We start from the raw sequence: 18,120 nt of genomic DNA, 5'->3' as shown, positions 1-18,120 counted from the left end.
TTCTAGTTTGAACTTAATCTGTGAAAATGCCATGTTTCCAGTCTGGAGTAGACAAGAATTAGTAAATCATAGGAGGTGCGGAGGCAAGGAACAGGAGAACTAAGACTGCCGAGAAGCAAAGCTTTTGTGTACTTTGATATCAATGGGAGAGCAAAACCATCAGGAAATTACTAATTTACCTTTTCCAGGTGTACTCTGTGATGGAATATTAGCCTGCAAAACAAAGAAGAACAAATAAAAGTATAAACAAAATTGCACACATTAGAAAGTTATACAGGCTCTCTTTAATGGCTTATGGGAAATGTGAGCCAGGAGGGACACAGAAGGACTCTTAAAGGAAGATAATTCATTTTCTAAACTGCCACAGGCACATGAGATGGATGCTTTAGAGGCATTCTTTATACTGCTGAGCTGTGGAGTATATACACTTTACAGACAGAAGATAGTTCACAGTGTAGGATGACTCTCATATGGTTCAGGGTTGAGCCAGCACCTGAGATGGGTTTCCTGCCACGATGCTCATATCTCCAAGGCTGATTCTTGGTACTAATTCATTTTCCACAAGGGGAGGAAGACTGGACCCTAGCGGTGTTCCTTTCTTAATGACAGATTGCACAAAATGCCTGGAGGAGAAAAACCCACAAAACTTCTGTTACTGTAATTTCTGCCTTACAGTGACTAACAAATAAGCTTAGTTTTGCCAACAAGAAAAGGGTTTGATTTTGTTAGTGTTGACAAATAACCTTTTATACTACTTTTTATACTACAACTCTATCAGTCCATGTATTGCTGTAAAAGTTTTCTTGTGACACTGTTTTAAAGGTGTACATGTTAATGATCAAAATAAAGGGATTTAATTATCAGCATTAGTGGAATTCTCCCTCCCGCCCTCTCCCTCTCTCTCTCTCTCTCTCTCTCTCTCTCTCTCTCTCTCTCTCTGTGTGTGTGTGTGTGTGTGTGTGTGTGTGTGTGTGTGTGTGTATGAAAATATTGCTGTGGGATATTTAATCCTAAAGTGTCAGCACTTAAGTTTTTAAGTGTGACTTTCATACTGTCTACTTAAGGCACTCAGGAAGTCATGGATTGATATGGTCTAGACAGCATCACTGTAGCATGAATTTCATTGGCACAATGATATGTCTATCATAGCATCTACATTTTACACAGTGTTTCAAAGAAAATCAAATTCTACATATATAGTTGGGCATGGTGGTGAACACCTTTAACCCCAGCACATAGAAAGAAGATGCAGGTAAATCTCTGTGAAAGCATGGCCAACCTGGCCTATATATTAAGTTCTAGGTCAGCTAGGGATATCAGTGAAACCCTGTCTCAAAAGCAAAAGAAAAATAAATTTTACACATGTAGACTTCATAGGTTGAATTCTCCAGTTTACACACAATTTCCGCTAGAGGGCAGCAGAAACATATTTATGAGGCTCCAATTGTCTCTTAAAACCATGAGCGAGTGAGCAAACCTGTTTTGCTACAGCAATGGAATTTCAATAAAGCGAAATCATGACAGTAAAAATTTTCCATGGTATTGCTCTTGCACACACATGTGCATGCGTGCACGTGCACATGCGTGCGCGCAGACACACACACCTACACACACACCTGATTGTTCTCTGTAGGCACTGTTCTAAATTGGTGCATCAGTTTGTCAGATCCCCCTGGGTCCATGAACTGATGGACAGCTCATTCTCCAAGTGTGTGTGTGTGTGTGTGTGTGTGTGTGTGTGTGTGTGTGTGTGTGGTGGGGGAGCAGGGGCATGCGTGGCGGGGAGGAGGGAGCAGGAACTGACTCTGACATGAACTCTAGTGGCTGCAATTTGATCATTTACCCATGGTGGGGCGGTCTTGTGGGCCCACAGAGGAAGGAGATGCAGGCTATCTTGAGAAGACCTGATAGAGACTGTGGTCAGGTGGTGGGGGAGGAGGGCCCCCATGTCAGAGGACTAGGGGAGGGGAATAGGGCAGAAGAGGGAGGGAGGGTCAATCTGGGAGGATATGAGTGAGGGGGGTAAAGTTGGGGTGTAATATGAGTAAGTTATGAATTAAAAAAAATAAAGTTAAAAAATCTGATTGTATAGAAGAACAGGTCTAGAACATGTCTTCTGGAAAAAGTACAAAGTCACTCACATGTCTCTGCCTTTGGCTCTGCTACAGAGCTTGAATATGTGAGTGAATTATAACATATTACATCAGGTAGAAGATAGTGGCAGCCAATCAAGTGACAGTTGACTCTTTCTGGGTATTAGATTTTTTTTAATGTACCTTAATCAAATAGTAAAGCTAACAGAAGTTACAGAAACTTCTGTATGGGAGTAATTTGGGGAGCTTGGACTATGAGATCAATCCGTTTTGGATCCTATTAACATAGAGATTCTTAAAGGCTGGGTATTATAAGCTATAAGAAACTTTCCTCTGGTGTCAAGGAGCTACAGTTTTTATAACCCATATAACCTGTAATTAGTACGCAAGTTTTGTCAGCGCAAAGACCAAAGACTACAAAGAATTTCTGAAAGGGAAAACTACAATCCTCACGGATCCGAGGACCAGCCTCCAGAGTCGGCTGGACTGGAGTAAGGCGAACCTAGGCAGCTGGTAAAGCACCACTTCCTTCCTCAGGTTGCTTCTGTCTGCTATTTTGTCACAGCAAAGGGGAAAGTGATATGATATATCCCATTATGTAAGCTATTCAAGACTGTTACAATCAGTTTCACTTTTGTAATTGAAATATAATTATATCATTTCCCATCTGCCTTTTTCTATCTTCAACCCTCCTATGTACCCCCTTGCTCTCTCTCAAATGTGTGCCCCATTTTCTTTAATTGTGATATATGTATTATATATACATATATATATACATGCACATATATTTCTAAATATATAAATACCACCTGCTTAGTGCATATAATGTTAACTGAATGTATATGATTTTGAGACTGACCACATGATATTAGATAACCAATTAGAGTCGGGGGTGGGTGCTCGTCCCTGAAGAATAATATTTCTCTTATTCAATACTTTAAATAAAATGTTTTCAACAACTAAAATATTCTAAAATGTGCCCAAATACATCAAACATGCATAGTGACCTGTGATTACAACTACCGAACTGGAAGATAATAAAAAGCTTCTGAATGACTTAGACATTTTCCACTCAATACTTGCTGAGTGCAAGCACCTGTCAAATCTTTAGTGTTGTATTAAATATCAAAATTTTACAGATTGGCACAAAACCTATAATCTACACAAAAAAAGTGCAGACAGAATGGAAAATAAACTTCACAATATTCTTCCACATATCTAGAAATATAACCATAAGAAAGGTATAGAAATAGTCAGATACTTGGAAGTTTTCATAGCTTCATGGGTTGTGCCCTTCAGGAAGAGCAGGGCACATGGCCCCACAAAGGGCAGGGAATGCCATGCTGTTAGTGTGTGGGCCTTCGAGGTCCAGTTCCTGCATTGGACCTAAACCCTGAGGCTCTGGGGAAGCTATTAGGACACATAGCCTTCCTATACACAAATGACAAGCTTGCAGAGGAAGAAATTAGGAAAACTACACCCTTCACATTAGCTACAAGCAATATAAAGTACTTAGGAGTTACTCTAACTAAGCAAGTGAAGGACCTGTTTGAAAAAAATTTCAAAACCCTAAAGAAAGAGATTGAAGATGACATGAGAAGATGGAAGGATCTACCTTGCTCATGGATAGGGAGAATTAACATAATAAAAATGGCCATCCTACCAAAAGCAATCTACAGATTCAATGCAATCCCTATCAAAATACCTACACAATTTTTTAAGGACATTGAAAGTTCTATTCTGAACTTCATATGGAAAAACAAAAAACCCAGAATAGCTAAAACAATCTTGTACAATAAAAGGTGCTCTGGAGGAGTCTCCATACCTGATCTCAAACTGTACTATAAAGCAATAGTAATTAAAACAGCATGGTACTGGCACAGCAACAGGCTGGTTGATCAGTGGAATCGAATCGAAGACCCAGATATGAATCCACACACATATGGTCATTTGATTTTTGACAAAGAAGCTAAATCCATTCGATGGAAAAGGGATAGCATCTTCAACAAATGGTGCTGGTCTAACTGGATGTCTATGTGTAAAAAAATGCAACTGGACCCATATTTGTCACCTTGTACAAAACTCAAATCCAAGTGGATTAAAGACCTCAACATAAAACCAGAGACACTAAGTCACTTAGAAGAAAAAATGGGAAAGAGCTTGGAACATATTGGCACAGGAGACAACTTCCTGAACAGAACACCAACAGCCCAGACATTAATGTCAACAATTAATAAATGGGACCTCATGAGGCTGAGAAGCTTCTGTAAGGCAGGAGACACTGTAAAGAGAACAAAGCGACAGTCTACAGACTGGGAAAAGATCTTCACCAACCCTAAGTCTGACAAAGGTCTAATATCCAAAATATATAAGGAACTCAAGAAATTAAATACCACCATACCAAATAACCCAATTGAGAAATGGGGCATGGAACTAAACAGAGAATTCTCAACAGAGGAATATCAAATGGCTGAGAAACACTTAAAGAAATGCTCAACCTCCTTAGTCATCAGGGAAATGCAAATCAAAACAACTCTGAGATTCCATCTTACACCCATCAGAATGGCTAAGATCAAAAATTCAAGCGACACCACATGCTGGCGAGGATGTGGGGAGAGAGGAACACTCCTTCATTGCTGGTGGGAATGCAAACTAGCAAAGTTCTTATAAGTGAGACTTTTGCTCAGGGACTGGGGAGCCTGGGTATCACTTCCAGCACGTGCAGCAGCAGAAAAAGGGGGAGGGGGTTCTGTAAGCAAATGGGTCCTTGCCACACATTAGATGAACTGGCATCTTGATCTAGGACTTCCTGGCTTCCAGGACAGAGGTATATTCTTGATATTTACAACCCACGCTCTTATGATGTTTCGTTTACACACTCCGAACTCAGACAGAATAGATGCCCGGAAATGGGTTGTTGCTGCAATAACAACCTTGAACTGGAGACACCAATCTGGAACTTTATAAAAATGCCTACATTGCTGTTAAAGATGACTTTGGTACTGAACCATAAAGGAGAGGTAAGTGTAGAGAAAGCTCTAATTTCACGGAATACGTAAGTGATTTTCAATACTATGTCAGTGCAAATATGGTGTGACTGGACACAACGAGAAGGCTGTCAGTGTTAAAACGTTGCTGGGTTATTTTTGTGTCCTACTATTTTGTGAGTAATGAGTGAGAAAAGGTTTTCAAGGCAAGGCATGTGGAGTCAGGGGACAGTCCCCTCACTATACTACCTCCGCTGTTTTATTACTCATGAGATCCACTGTTAAGTCCTCTTGTTCGGTCCGAAGAAGGAGCTATCCTGATCACAGAATATTCTCCCAGAACTTCAAAAGCACTTTTATCTACAAACCCCTAGGGCACGTGCATTCCAGAAACCTAGCTCTATAAATGACCACTGTGACTGTCTTACTGATGCTCCTGGGCCAAAAAAGGCACACTTAAGGGAAAATAGATCCCACTGTATACATAGCCTGCCTTTGACCACCAGCTGCATATGACTTGGACTAGTGAAACCTCAAGTTCTAATTGATATCAAACAGAAAGATAATTTAGTAGCTCCACTCTGGAAACATCCCTCCATTAACATGCAATAACCCACAAAAACGCCACCTGAGGTCAGCCATGTTGCTTCCCAGCCTGCACACTTAAATGTATTATTTTGGGGAAATTTCACACATGCATGGAATGCATTTTGGTCATATTTGTCGCTACCCCCCCCTCCTCCAACCACACCTAGAAAGCTCTCCCTCACAATCCATGTCCTTCTCTTCCTCCTCCTCCCTAAGAACCCACTGAATGCGATAATTGCTGCCCATATGCAGGGCACTGAGGCCATCCACATAGGCGACCTAACAGAGTTCACACCAGTAAAGAAAGAACTGTCTCACCCCGACCCCACCCCTCAGTCATCAACTGCCAATAGCTCTTCCAGCTAGCAATGGGGCCTGATGAACCTCTCTTACCCACAGTGAGGTTTTTGACTGGTTTTATCCTATGCAGATAACCACAACTTCCGTGAGGTCCTCGGCCAGGCACACTTTTGCTTCCTTGTGTAAATAAGACTTCTGCTGGCAGCCACTGTGCATCCATACAGCTTGTTTATCATCAAGACTAAGAGCTCTTGGAATCTCCCCCACAGACAGATGTTATCAGACTAGAGCCCTATATAACTCAATTATACTTTTAAAAACCATTCCTAACAAACTCAGCCATCCAGGGGCTAGAAATTCAGCATTTCATTTAGGAGGAATATCAAAAATGTAGCCTATAATACACATACATAAAAATATAAACAAAAATATTTGAGAATAAATAAAATGTTGTAATCATGGTCTACAAGACCTTTAACAGGTTGTGAGAGCCAGGCGCTGTGACACATACCAGTAATCCCAGCACTCAGGGAGGCAGAGGCAGATGGATCTCTGTGAGTTCGCGGCCAGGTTAGCCTACAAAGTGAGTACAGGACAGCTGAGGCTACACAGAGAAACCCTGTCTCGAAAAACAAAAACAAAACCAACCAAACAAAAAACCACAATGAAACAACAACAAAACAAAACAAAACCAACCAGCCAAACAAACAAACAAAACACCCACCCCAGTTGCACACGTGGATTTGGCTTGAATGTTCTTCAACCACTCTTCCCATTCAGCATGGTTTTTAACCACATGCATCACAGATGCGGCGTGAACAAGGGGCACTGGCGAGAGAATCGTGTACTTACGTTTCTGTTGGAATTGTAAATGGAGTCATTCTATAATTCAAAAATGGACTTGAAATCTCAAGGAACTGCTCGGGCTTCTTCGGTGCAGCATCTGAAAAGTCGGGAAGTGTGATGCACACTTCCAGAATCCTTCAGATTCTAAGGCAGTGCCGGTTAGAGGACATGTTTTACCCGGGGATTTCAATGGAGACAAGCAGGAATGAACAGAGACATTTCAGTTAGTTGAAACAGTTTAAGGGGTTTGCCAACATTAGCTTTGTCCTTAGCCACGTTTTCTTAAGCCTGTGCGTGGAACAATGATCCCAAATGGTGAGGCTTGACAAACCTTTGCATTTGCTGCTGCTTTAAGTACAAGGATGACGTTCTTTAGAAGTCTTTAAAGAAAAACAGTGTCCATCAGGTAACCTCTCAGCACAGCTGTTTAGGACATGCAAAGGAGTGTGAACTGGTTCAGAGAGACCAGAGTGGGAGAAGAAATGGGGGGGTACCGTGGATAGCAAAGAAACAGTGGGCTGAGCGCGGACTGTTGGGTATGCAGCAGCACTAAGCTGGCTTAGAAGTAAGAAACTCCCAAGGAGAAATACACACATTGCCACGATGAACCTGAAGTGGAACTGGAAAAGAAACAGGGCTGAGACAGGACAGCAAAGCTCCTCTGCTCATTCTGCACTGTGCGTCAGAGCGAAAGTCACTTCTCGTTTCTGTTCCTGTTTGTACCTTACATATTAAACCCAATAAAAAGAAGAGAACTGTATGATAAGCTCAACTCACCAGTCTAAAGTACAGTGTGCATATTTGACTTTTTAACTACATAATTTGGATGTAGGAGTCTAGCGGCTTTAGGTGCAAGTCTGCATGGTTTACCTCAGCACATACCATTTTCCGTGGAAGAGCCTGGCCAGCCCTGAGAGAAGTGTAAATTAGACTGTAAGACAACAGGGCGCATACCTTGAGCTTCGTCTGTTATGACTGTTTCCTTTTTTTGGCGAATGAGTTTCCAGGGAGGTAAGGGAGGAGATGTGGGGGGTGGCACAAGGGGACATGACCTACTTCTGGTCACCAGCACAGGATGGCTACAGAGGTGAGAAAGCCCATATTCCCTAAGTTTCTCCGCAGAATTTGCCTAAGAGATGAAGAGAGGGATCAAAATGAATCTTCACTGCCGTGTGTATTTAAAACAACGGTTTTGCCAATATAGAAAAAAAGAAGGAGGCCTTATGTTTCTAACCCTTTAACAGAAATGCCACTACTATTTATATTTCTTTGTATCTTTGAGTTTTCCTGAGACCCTGTTTGCTTATTGAAAAGGAAGAAATTAGGTCATTCTCAAGTTTAAGTTCCAATGAGAATATAAAAGTTTGTAGGCCGCAGTTTTCTCTGTTGAAGCTGTAAAACCAATTCTTATCATCCAAAAATGAAAAAAAAAAACCCTCCAGCAATTGGTACTTAAGAGTTTTTAAAGGTTTTAAATGTTTTTAGGTTTTGTATGGTGGCAAGAGGTGGCCTTATCTATGACAGATTGTAATCTTTCTTTTTTTTTTTTTTTTTTTTAATTAATTTATTCATATTACATCTTGATTGTTAGCCCTTCCCCTGTTTCCTCCCATTCCTCCCTCCCTCCCACTTCCCCCCTTCTCCCCTCCCCTATGTCTGTGATTGAGGGAGACTTCTTCCCCCTATGTATACTCTAAGATTATTGAGTCTCTTCTTGGTAACTTGCTATCCTTCTTCTGAGTGCCACCAGGCCTCCCCATCCAGGGGACATGGTCAGAAAAGGGGCACCAGAGTTCACGTGAGAATCAGATCTCACTCTCCACTCAACAGTGGAGAATATCGTGTTCGTCGGCTAGGTCTTGGTACGGGTTCGAAGTTTACTGCCTATTTCTCCTTGGCTGGTGCTTTAGTTTGAGGAGGACCCCAGGACCCAGATCTGCCTGTCATAAAGTTCTTCTTGTAGGTTTCCAGGACCCTGTGGGTCCTGTTATTTCCCCATTCTTCCATGCTACTCTCGCCTAAAGTCTCAATAGGATGTCCTCTCCTCTGACCCACTTTCTTGGTAAGTAAGGTTTTTCATGGGACGTATCCCTTGGACTAGTGTTTTGATATAAGTGAGTATATACCGTTTGTCTCTTTTTGCTTCTGGGTGAACTCACTCATTATGATAATTTCTAGGTCAATCCATTTGTCCACAAATTTCGGGAATTCCTCGTTTTTAATAGCTGAGTAATACTCCATAGTGTAAATGTACCATAGTTTCTTAGTCCATTCTTCTACTGAGGGACACTTAGGCTGTTTCCATGTTCTGGCTATTGTGTATAAAGCAGCTATGAACATGGTTGAGCATATGTCCCTAAACAACCCAATTGCAAAATGGGGCTTAGAACTAAACAGAGAATTCTCAACAGAGGAATATCAAATGGCTGAGAAACACTTAAAGAAATGCTCATCCTCGTTAGGCATCAGAGAAATGCAAATCAAAACGACACTGAGATTCCATCTTACACCCATCAGAATGGCTAAGATCAAAAACTCAAATGACACCACATGTTGGCGAGGATGTGGAGAGAGAGGAACACTCCTTCACTGCTGGTGGGAATGCAAACTAGTACAACCACTTTGGAAAGCTATCTGGCGTTTTCTCAGAAAAATGGGAATAGGGCTTCCTCAAGACCCAGCTATCCCACTCCTTGGAATATACCCAGATTGTAATCTTTCAATAGTGGGTTTTTCCTCAGGAAGTCCCCATCATTGGGGACAATGGAGGCATTGACAGTGGGGCTAGAAGCTGCCCTGGGAACTAGTCCTTTTGTTAAGCTGGTTGAAATATGTCAGACTATTATTTCTAACTGCTGCCGGAAATATGTTATAGAAAAAGAAAGAGGAGAGAGAGAGAGAGAGAGAGAGAGAGAGAGAGAGAGAGAGAGAACGCTAAATTGATCTACAGGTTGCTTTACATTTAAGAAATGAATTTAATAAACAATTTTAAAGATAATATCAAAATGATATAATTTTAGTAATAGCAAATTTAATAACTAGCATTTATTTAGTTAAGTAATACCAACCACACTGAAGTTAGTCTCTCAAGGAATTACATAATTGGTTTCTATAATAATGATATAATAATAATTCAAATATAAGAGAAAAGTGATACTCTGAGTTTTAAAAGTAGCCTTAGAGAGAAACTGTTTTTTACTTTTTTCCTTGCAGACTCTTACCAATTTACTAAAAAACATTCAGAAATTTTTGTAATTCATAGAGTAGCTTTAAAAATACACAACCCTAGAACATCTAGAGAGTAAGTTTTTCCCTACAACCTTTATTTTATTAGGTGTTAGAAGCCATGATGAAATCAGGTCACCTCTTGAGAATAATCAACTGGAAACTCAGGGGACAATTTAAGGCTATTAATAAGAGGATGCCTCAAAATAACATGTCTTAAAGGAGCATTGCTGCTAGGGTTACACATTAGTATTATCGAAAATAATACCTTTTAAGCGGGATAAATTCTAGACATTTTACAAAGGATAATCTTGAGACACAATCTGTCTGTCTTTGTCTGTTTGTCTTCTCTCTCTCTCTCTCTCTCTCTCTCTCTCTCTCTCTCTCAGCTTTAATGCTTTAATAAAAAAATAACTTCTTTTTGAACCGTACAACATTACAAAATAAATGAAACAAAGTATTGTGAAAATATAGAGTGTTGGTTGAAAAACACAGTATTAATTCTGTGCCATAATGACTAATCTATCAAAGTAGTGGCCTGATTTAGCATGATAAATTCTAAAATGAAAAAAGCTCTCAGACTTTATTTTCAATGTATTATGTAATGCTTATGAATTAAGTAAGTAATATTACAAATTCTGGTTAAAATTTTATTGTTAAAAAAAAAAAACTCTCCTGAAGTGTCTCAGGCATCCTTAAACAAGAATTAAAGGTAAAGATGGATTTAGAGTAACATTTGCAAGATTAAATCCGTACTTAATAATGTCTGTTGAATGGTTCATGCAAAAAACTTATGCTAGAAATCTTGATTTCCAAGACCCCTTTACTCCTTCCCCGATTCTATTTCAAATTCTCTACAAGAATGGGCCAGAGCTGGCAGGTGGGAGAAGCTTATTTTTCTAAAACCCAAAGTGTACTGGAGGAGGGTTACTAGATTGCAGACATTTTCTTCTATTCTTATGTTTTCTCCATTGCTACTTTACTAAATGCAAGCTGTCATGATGTGCTGATTTTAACACTCTTTGGGCTGTAACATTAGTGATATACTTCTGCAGAAGGGATCTCTTGTGCTTTGTATGTATGCAACATCCATCAGTTTAAAAACCTGTGGCTTATGGCCAAGGCAGGAAAGATGTGGGACATCCAGCAAGCAGAAGGGATTCTCTATCTTTTCTTTCATATATAATAGAAAATATCTTAAAATAAAATGTGATTATATTTTACCTTTATATACTTAGATAGTACTATGAACAACTGAGGTAATTTTGCATGTTGCAGCTCCTTAGTTTAAGTCAAGTAACATGTACCTCCCCATCCCCGCGCCTCCCCCCCCCCCCCCCCCGCTCTCCCGGCCACTACAGATAAGGATATTGTATCTCTTGGTTTTGAATTCTTACCATCTTCTCTAATGTAAAGATCTTGCTTTCAAACAAATAGAGTGGTGTAAAGGTGGCATATACAACCATGTGAGGGGACTGTGTTGCCGAGGAACCTGGAAAACAAACACATTGGACCATGAGCATTCTCGTCAATGTGAAATGAGACAGTTTTTGCTCACTGTGGACTACTTATGGGAGGTATGAAAACAAGGGGGAGGCAAGCACAAGGGAAGGAGAAAGAGACATAAATAATAAAGAAAATAAGAAAATGTAGACTATATCTGGCATCTTTTCCTCTTTTTATAATGATTTAACCTGAACTATCACCCTAAAAGAATCTTCAAAAACACAGTCGAGGTCAGGGCTTCAAAATCTCAATTAAGAGAGAAACAATCGGGGCTGGAGAGATGGCTCAGAGGTTAAGAGCACTGGCTGCTCTTCCAAAGGTCCTGAGTTCAATTCTCAGCAAACACATGGTGGCTCACATGTGGCTCAAATCTATAGTGAGATTTGGTGCCCTCTTCTGGTCTAAAGATACAGAATACGTAATAAATAAATAAAGCTTGGAGGGAGGGAGAGACAGACAGAGAGAGAGAGAGAGAGAGAGAGAGAGAGAGAGAGAGAGAGAGAGAGAGAGAGAGAGAGAGAGAGAGAATCTCTTCCAAGAAGTTCTGCTCCTCCATAAACTATATCATCTACATACCCCACTTCCTCTTGGCCCAGGATAAGAGCACCAAGAGCGTTAAGTGAGTTAGCATGAATCCCAAGTGCAAAGTTTCACTGAAATACCTAGCTCACCTCCACAGAGACTTATCACATGACTCGTCGAAGGCAAAACTTTTCTTATGTTTGTCTCTTAACATGGAACAATGAACACTTATTCAGCTATAAAGAGAAATGAAAATTTCTCCTAAAGTTCTTATATAGCTATGAGCCTGTGGCATTGGACAAGAAATGTGACTCCAAAATAGAATGGAGAGAAGAGCATAGGACAGGGGTAGGCACCCCTGTCGTCACAAAAGCTTAGCAAAGTCAGTTCCACTGAATCTTAGGCTTGGGAATAATTCTTTTGGGGCTGGATTCTCAGCCACTGTTCTCCGTCAGCCTTTAGTGGCAGTCCTACCATATTGGCTTTGTCCAGAGAAATTGTGAGAACATTTTGTTGTTGTTTGGTTGGTTTTATTTTGCTTTCGATTTTAGTTTTTAGAGACAGGGTTTCTCTGTGCAGCCTTGGCCATCCTGGACTCACTTTGTAGACCAGGCTGGCCTCAAATTCACAGAGATTTGCCTGCCTCTGACTCCCTGAGTGCTGGGATTACAGGTGCGTGCCACGGTTCCTGACTGTAAGAACATTTTCTCATGGTTTCCTTTATAAAGAGCCCTTGCAAAGAGGCCCATCTGGCCTTTTGCATGAGTAATATGAGTTACTAAAAGCAAGGAGCACAGCCTACCATCTACAGATCAACTGAAAACAGCCTTGCTTCCCCGGGGATCAGATGCGCTGCAGTTCTGATTGCCTCTGAATGGCCTTGGGGACTTACCTGCATATTCCCACGCACAGACAAGCAGCTCTATGGTCCTATCCTGTGGAGTTACAGACCAACAGCCTTCCATCATCCTATCTGTATGCACTCTAAAATGGCCTCTGTGTGGATAACACTGTTCCTCTCCCTAGTCTTTGTGAACTTGACTGATTAGCTCCATTGTGGGTAATTTCCTGATGAGTGCTTTTAACCACACCCTTGACACTCATTTACAAGCTTTCTTGTTTTAAGATAAGGTTAGTCTGAAAGTGTCTCTAATATTCAAGTTTTTATTGTTTTCTGGCTTACAATTCCTTCCATTCACCTCCCTTCTCTCATATTTTAATACTCAAAGTAAGAAAGTTAGCCGTCATGCCCAAAACTGTGCTGAGAAACCACCTCAGGTAAATACCCAGTGTTACTACTGCTCACAGTTTTTTTGCTTCTACAAAACAGTAGAACAGTCTGACCACCTCCTTCCCAATTGACAACAAGAACTGCCTTTCCTCCAGTTTCCAGTCAACCCTTCCTTGTATCCAACTACAATGGCTACCCATGGCCTCTCATATATGTAATTCTTACCAACCAGCTATTCAGAGACATTCAGGCTTTTGCAAGTGTGTATCTCAAACTCTTCTGAGCGCCTATATCATCACTCAGTTCCAAATTCATGCCCCTATTTTTCAGTGTGTGTTATACCAGCACATTGAATCATCATAGCAACATCTACATCGATCCTGTCCCACTCGAGAAACAGAACCAAGATGGAACTGGAGTGAAAGTGAGGAGTTGTTTCATGTAATTATCACCCAGTCTGAAGGTAAGTCAGTCAGCTGGGCAAGGTGAACAGACTCCAGTCCCAAGGCAGGTCAGTGTTTTGGTCTGAGTCTATAGGCACTCAGATGGGAGAAGGTGAGCCTTTTCATATCCAGTGTTTACCTGTTTGGATGGAGTCTGTTCACAGGAGACACTCTGAGCTGCTTCACTCTGCCTACCGATCTGAATATTAATATCATCCAGAAGGCATCTTCACCCAATGCTTGCCCAGATTTCTGAGTACCACATGACCCAGTAGAGACATAAAATCATCCATTATATTAACTTCCTCCTAAGTTTTGATATTAAGGTCTTTATATATAAAAGTATTAGGGCCTAAATTATGCCCCATCTCTTCTGTAGTCCTTCCTGAAACAATTTTTTTCTTCCTTTTCTTTCTTTCTTTCTTTCTTTCTTTCTTTCTTTCTTTCTTTCTTTCTTTCTTTCTTTCTTTCTTTCTTTTTGTGGTTTGTGACAGGAGAAGCTGAGGCTGGCCTGAAACCTGCTGTGTATCCTGAGATGACCCTGACCTCTCCATGTTCCTCCTATCACAGACTAAGTGTCTGAGAAAAGAGAGGAAGTTAATAATTTTCAAAAAAATCTGAAAGTGCCTGTTATCTACAAACAGTAAGAATTATTTATAATGAGGCTCAGATATTCAACAGGCAGCCATTATCTTTGTTAGTATGCTATTTTATTTTACTAAGTTAGAACTCTGCGCTGCCTTCTTGTTTCGTTAGATATGAACCCAAGCACCTTTGGAACACCCTGAAGGTAGATACTTGACTCCAAGAATCCTATAGTATCATTTATTCACAACTCACGACAGAAACTATGATTTCAGTATCTAACTTTCCAGATATTGAAACAGCCCTACATTCCAGCATGTTTAATAATAGGCTAATATAAGGGGGTGGGGAAGAGACTCACTTTCATATGAAGAGATGACATTCAAAATCCTAACTTCTAAAATGGGCTTAAAATATTTCTGAGTATGTATTGTGAGTCTCCTCCTTGATAAAAACTGCCATCTTAATTTTAAGTGTCTTCTTCCTAGAGGCTTTAGCCATGTTGTTATGATTTAGATGTTTCATTTCACATGGAATGAAGCTCTTTGTGCTTCCTATAAGCACATACCAGAAAGCTCTGCCATAAAGTATGTACAATTACTTAAACATCCTTTTGTCACTGGTTCATCCTCTGTTAAACTGTACTGTCTTAATATAGAACCAGGTCAGCCGGAAACATTGATTTACAGTAGATGAACACCCAATTATTACAAAATGACTAGAAAGCCCTGGAATGTTGTTGAAGGTTATAAATCTGTCCTCAGTTGTGATATTCAGTTTGTTGGAGAGGCTAACTCCATTGACTGTTTCCTATGTGTTAAGCGCTGCCTTAAGTATATTACATGAGTCAGTTCTCATACAAGTCTGTGAAATAAATTGTATGGCACCATTTCTTTCAGGTAAGAAAACTAAATTTAAGTTAGGTTAATAAATGTATCTAAGATGCATTGTTGAGTGGTGTAAAATGTGAGAAGTGAGTGTGAAAGGATGCTTTTAATTCTTTATTATCTACTATTCTCTGTAGCAATAGCTGAAGAACAGGTTGACCAGAAGGCTTTTCAGGTCACTTTCCACCAGAAGTTATTTGTAATTCCAGAATATGATGCAAAGTTTAACAGCAGAAGAATTTTTCTAGTAGGCTTATAATTTCTTAGCTTGATATTATACATGTATGTAGATACGTGTGTATGTGTGCATGTGTCCTGAAACTAGAAGAGGAGATTATGATAAAGTAGAAAGAGACATATTAAGAGATGGGTACAAAAGAAGATAATGGAACATATATGACATGAAAGGAAAAGGGCGACTGTTTGGACAAAGAATAGGAACCAGCCGAAGGGAGGCAAGGGGAGGGCAGTGAGATGGAGGATGAGTGACACATGTATATGAATGGCACATGCCTATGAAAATCATGGGCATCCTAAAGTGTTAGGTCAAATTATTTGTGGTCAAGAAGTAGCCTTCTTCTTAATCTTATAGTTCTTTGATCTCTGACATTTTTCTGCACTTTTGTTTGTTTGTTTGTTTGTTTGTTTAAAGTATTTTGGAATATAGACCATTCTTGGCAGGCTTATCTTTTATTGGCAGAACCTTGCTAAGGGTAAGTATTACAAATGAACACTGTGCACATTACTAGGCATTCTACCATGTATTTCTGAGATCTAAACTCACCAACTGCACAACCACTTTCAAATGTGTAACCGCTTCCAGCTTTGCAGTGATAGATGTCTAGATCTCGGTAGAGGTCAAGCTTGAGATACTTCTGTCTGTATTGCTAGCCTCCCTCCTGCTAATCAGGCCCCACATATCTTCACCTTGAAACTGGTACTCTAACCTTGGCAACATTGTGCGTATTGGTAAGTGATGCCAGCTGCTATAATAATCCCCAATCATTATACAAGTTTAGAAATGTTGTTATTAGTTTCCTTTTGTTTACATATAGTATGAAGCTGACATTACAGACCCACAAGCAAATCTCCCCATAGGTTTTCATTGCTTCTGACTCTGTCCACCTATGACTATGCTCTCAACAGTGCCAGGATAGCAAAGGAAGTGTTGTGTATGTGAGCATCCCATTAGCAAGCTGGAAGTGGGGCATTTCATTCCTGCTCATGTTTCATGGGTTACATCACCAGCACTGGCTAATCTAACTTTCATAGAATCTGAGATGCACAGAATAACTGTTCTTAATCAGTGAGAGGAAATTACAGAGGTTGATAGTCTCTCTCATAATCAGAAATGTGTCCACAAAACTATATCCTAGTCCTACTGAGTAATGCTCCTTTGCCATACATTTTAGACCTCTTGATAAGTTATGAAATCTAAGTTACCCTGGAGGTAATAATTTTGTGTCAAAATTCAAATAGATATTTATGGTAACTTTTTGTCAGATAGTAGAAATGTCTGATGCACTCATACATTAAAACCTGCGTGTTTTTCATTAATGTCACAATGTGAACCCAAGTTTCTTTTAAAACTACATTTTAAGTTTAGTTGGTCAGGAAACTGTTCAATGTTTAAAGATTGTACTATCACCAGATGTTGAGGGAAAGGATAAGACAATGGTTAATGGGATGGACTCTGAAGGTCATCGTCCTAGACTTGCAAACCCACTTCCGACTCCTGTGGAGTTGTGCCAAAATACTACAGCCAGGGCCAATGGACTTCCCATATAGGGGTCAAAGGTCGACACTGGGATTTCTCAGAAGAATTTTATAGTTGGTAAAGGCCAATGACTACAATTCACCCTTTTGTTTCCTTTTATGAATGGGAACTCACATTACAGAGTTCCCATTAAACTCTGTCTTTAGCAATACATAAGGGATGAGGTGTGGGTGTGTGTGTCTGTGTGAGCAAGCACATGTCCTAAATTCCCATGAACCTGAACTAGATGCAATTACTGCACAATTTGGGCCATGTTTTTGCAAAGTGCTGAATACACATTTATCGAAAAGAGGAATGGGGATCCAGCATTCAAGGAAGCAAAATTTGACAAAGGTTAGCTACTGTCCACCAGAGGGGGCCCTCTTTCCCTAAAACACCTAGGCATGCTGTCTCTCTCCAGCTCCCGGAATCATGGGCAACTGCATTTATAGTGGTATATAAAAACAGAAGTGGCCAACTACAGATGAGTTTGACCCGGAAAGATCTTAACTGTAACCACCTCACCTATTTCCCCATATCTGTTGTTAAAAAAAAAACTTTAGGATCCACATGGCTAATGGTGTCAGAACTCTAGGATAGTAATACATTTATGTTAAATATTGTTTAGAAGAATTCATGATAGTAAGAAATAGTCTTAATTTCATGTCATTGGAAAAATGAAATGTATTGTTTGAAATATTTTTAAGTTACATTCGTGAATATATTTATTTTTATAATAACAAACTGGGGGAAAACCTTTAAATGTCACATAGTTATTAGCACATAATAGATTATAGTATATATTATAGAAATGTAAGCACATACATGAAAAGCATGCATAAATATCTATTTATTTTTGTTTTTTTCCAAGACAGGGTTTCTCTGTGTAGCCTTGGCTGTCCTGGACTCACTTTGTAGACCAGGCTGGCCTCGAACTCATGGAGATCAGCCTGCTTCTGCCTCCCAAGTGCTAGGATTAAAGGCGTGCACCACCACCACCTGGGTTTTTTAAAAACTTATTTATTATTTATTTTTAAATGTTAATTAAGTATACAGTGCTCTGCCTGCATGTACAGGTGCAGGCCAGAAGAAGGCATTAGATCACATCATAGATGGTTATGAGCCACCAAGTGGTTGCTGGGATTTGAACT

At 40.0% G+C, this 18,120-nt stretch overlaps 1 protein-coding gene across 8 annotated transcripts in view; it reads right to left on the bottom strand.

Moving 5' to 3' along the window:
- ADGB (androglobin) overlaps positions 1 to 18,120 on the bottom strand; it is a 118,340-nt gene that overhangs the window by 51,038 nt on the left and 49,182 nt on the right. For all 8 annotated transcript variants that reach the window (XM_084777483.1, XM_084777489.1, XM_084777484.1 and 5 more), the window contains 5 exons: positions 11,437 to 11,531; positions 7,769 to 7,943; positions 6,821 to 6,911; positions 494 to 623; positions 180 to 213 (listed from right to left, as the gene is read on the bottom strand). In XM_084777483.1, coding sequence (XP_084633609.1) covers positions 180 to 213; positions 494 to 623; positions 6,821 to 6,911; positions 7,769 to 7,943; positions 11,437 to 11,531 — 525 coding nt within the window. The remainder of the gene's footprint in view (positions 1 to 179; positions 214 to 493; positions 624 to 6,820; positions 6,912 to 7,768; positions 7,944 to 11,436; positions 11,532 to 18,120) is intronic.

The sequence above is a fragment of the Acomys minous genome, assembly GCF_964271855.1.
Source record: "Acomys minous genome assembly, chromosome: 3".
In the NCBI taxonomy this organism is placed as follows: domain Eukaryota; kingdom Metazoa; phylum Chordata; class Mammalia; order Rodentia; family Muridae; genus Acomys; species Acomys minous.
Note: the sequence above shows the minus strand (reverse complement) of the source record. Positions and strands in the feature narration are given on the sequence as shown.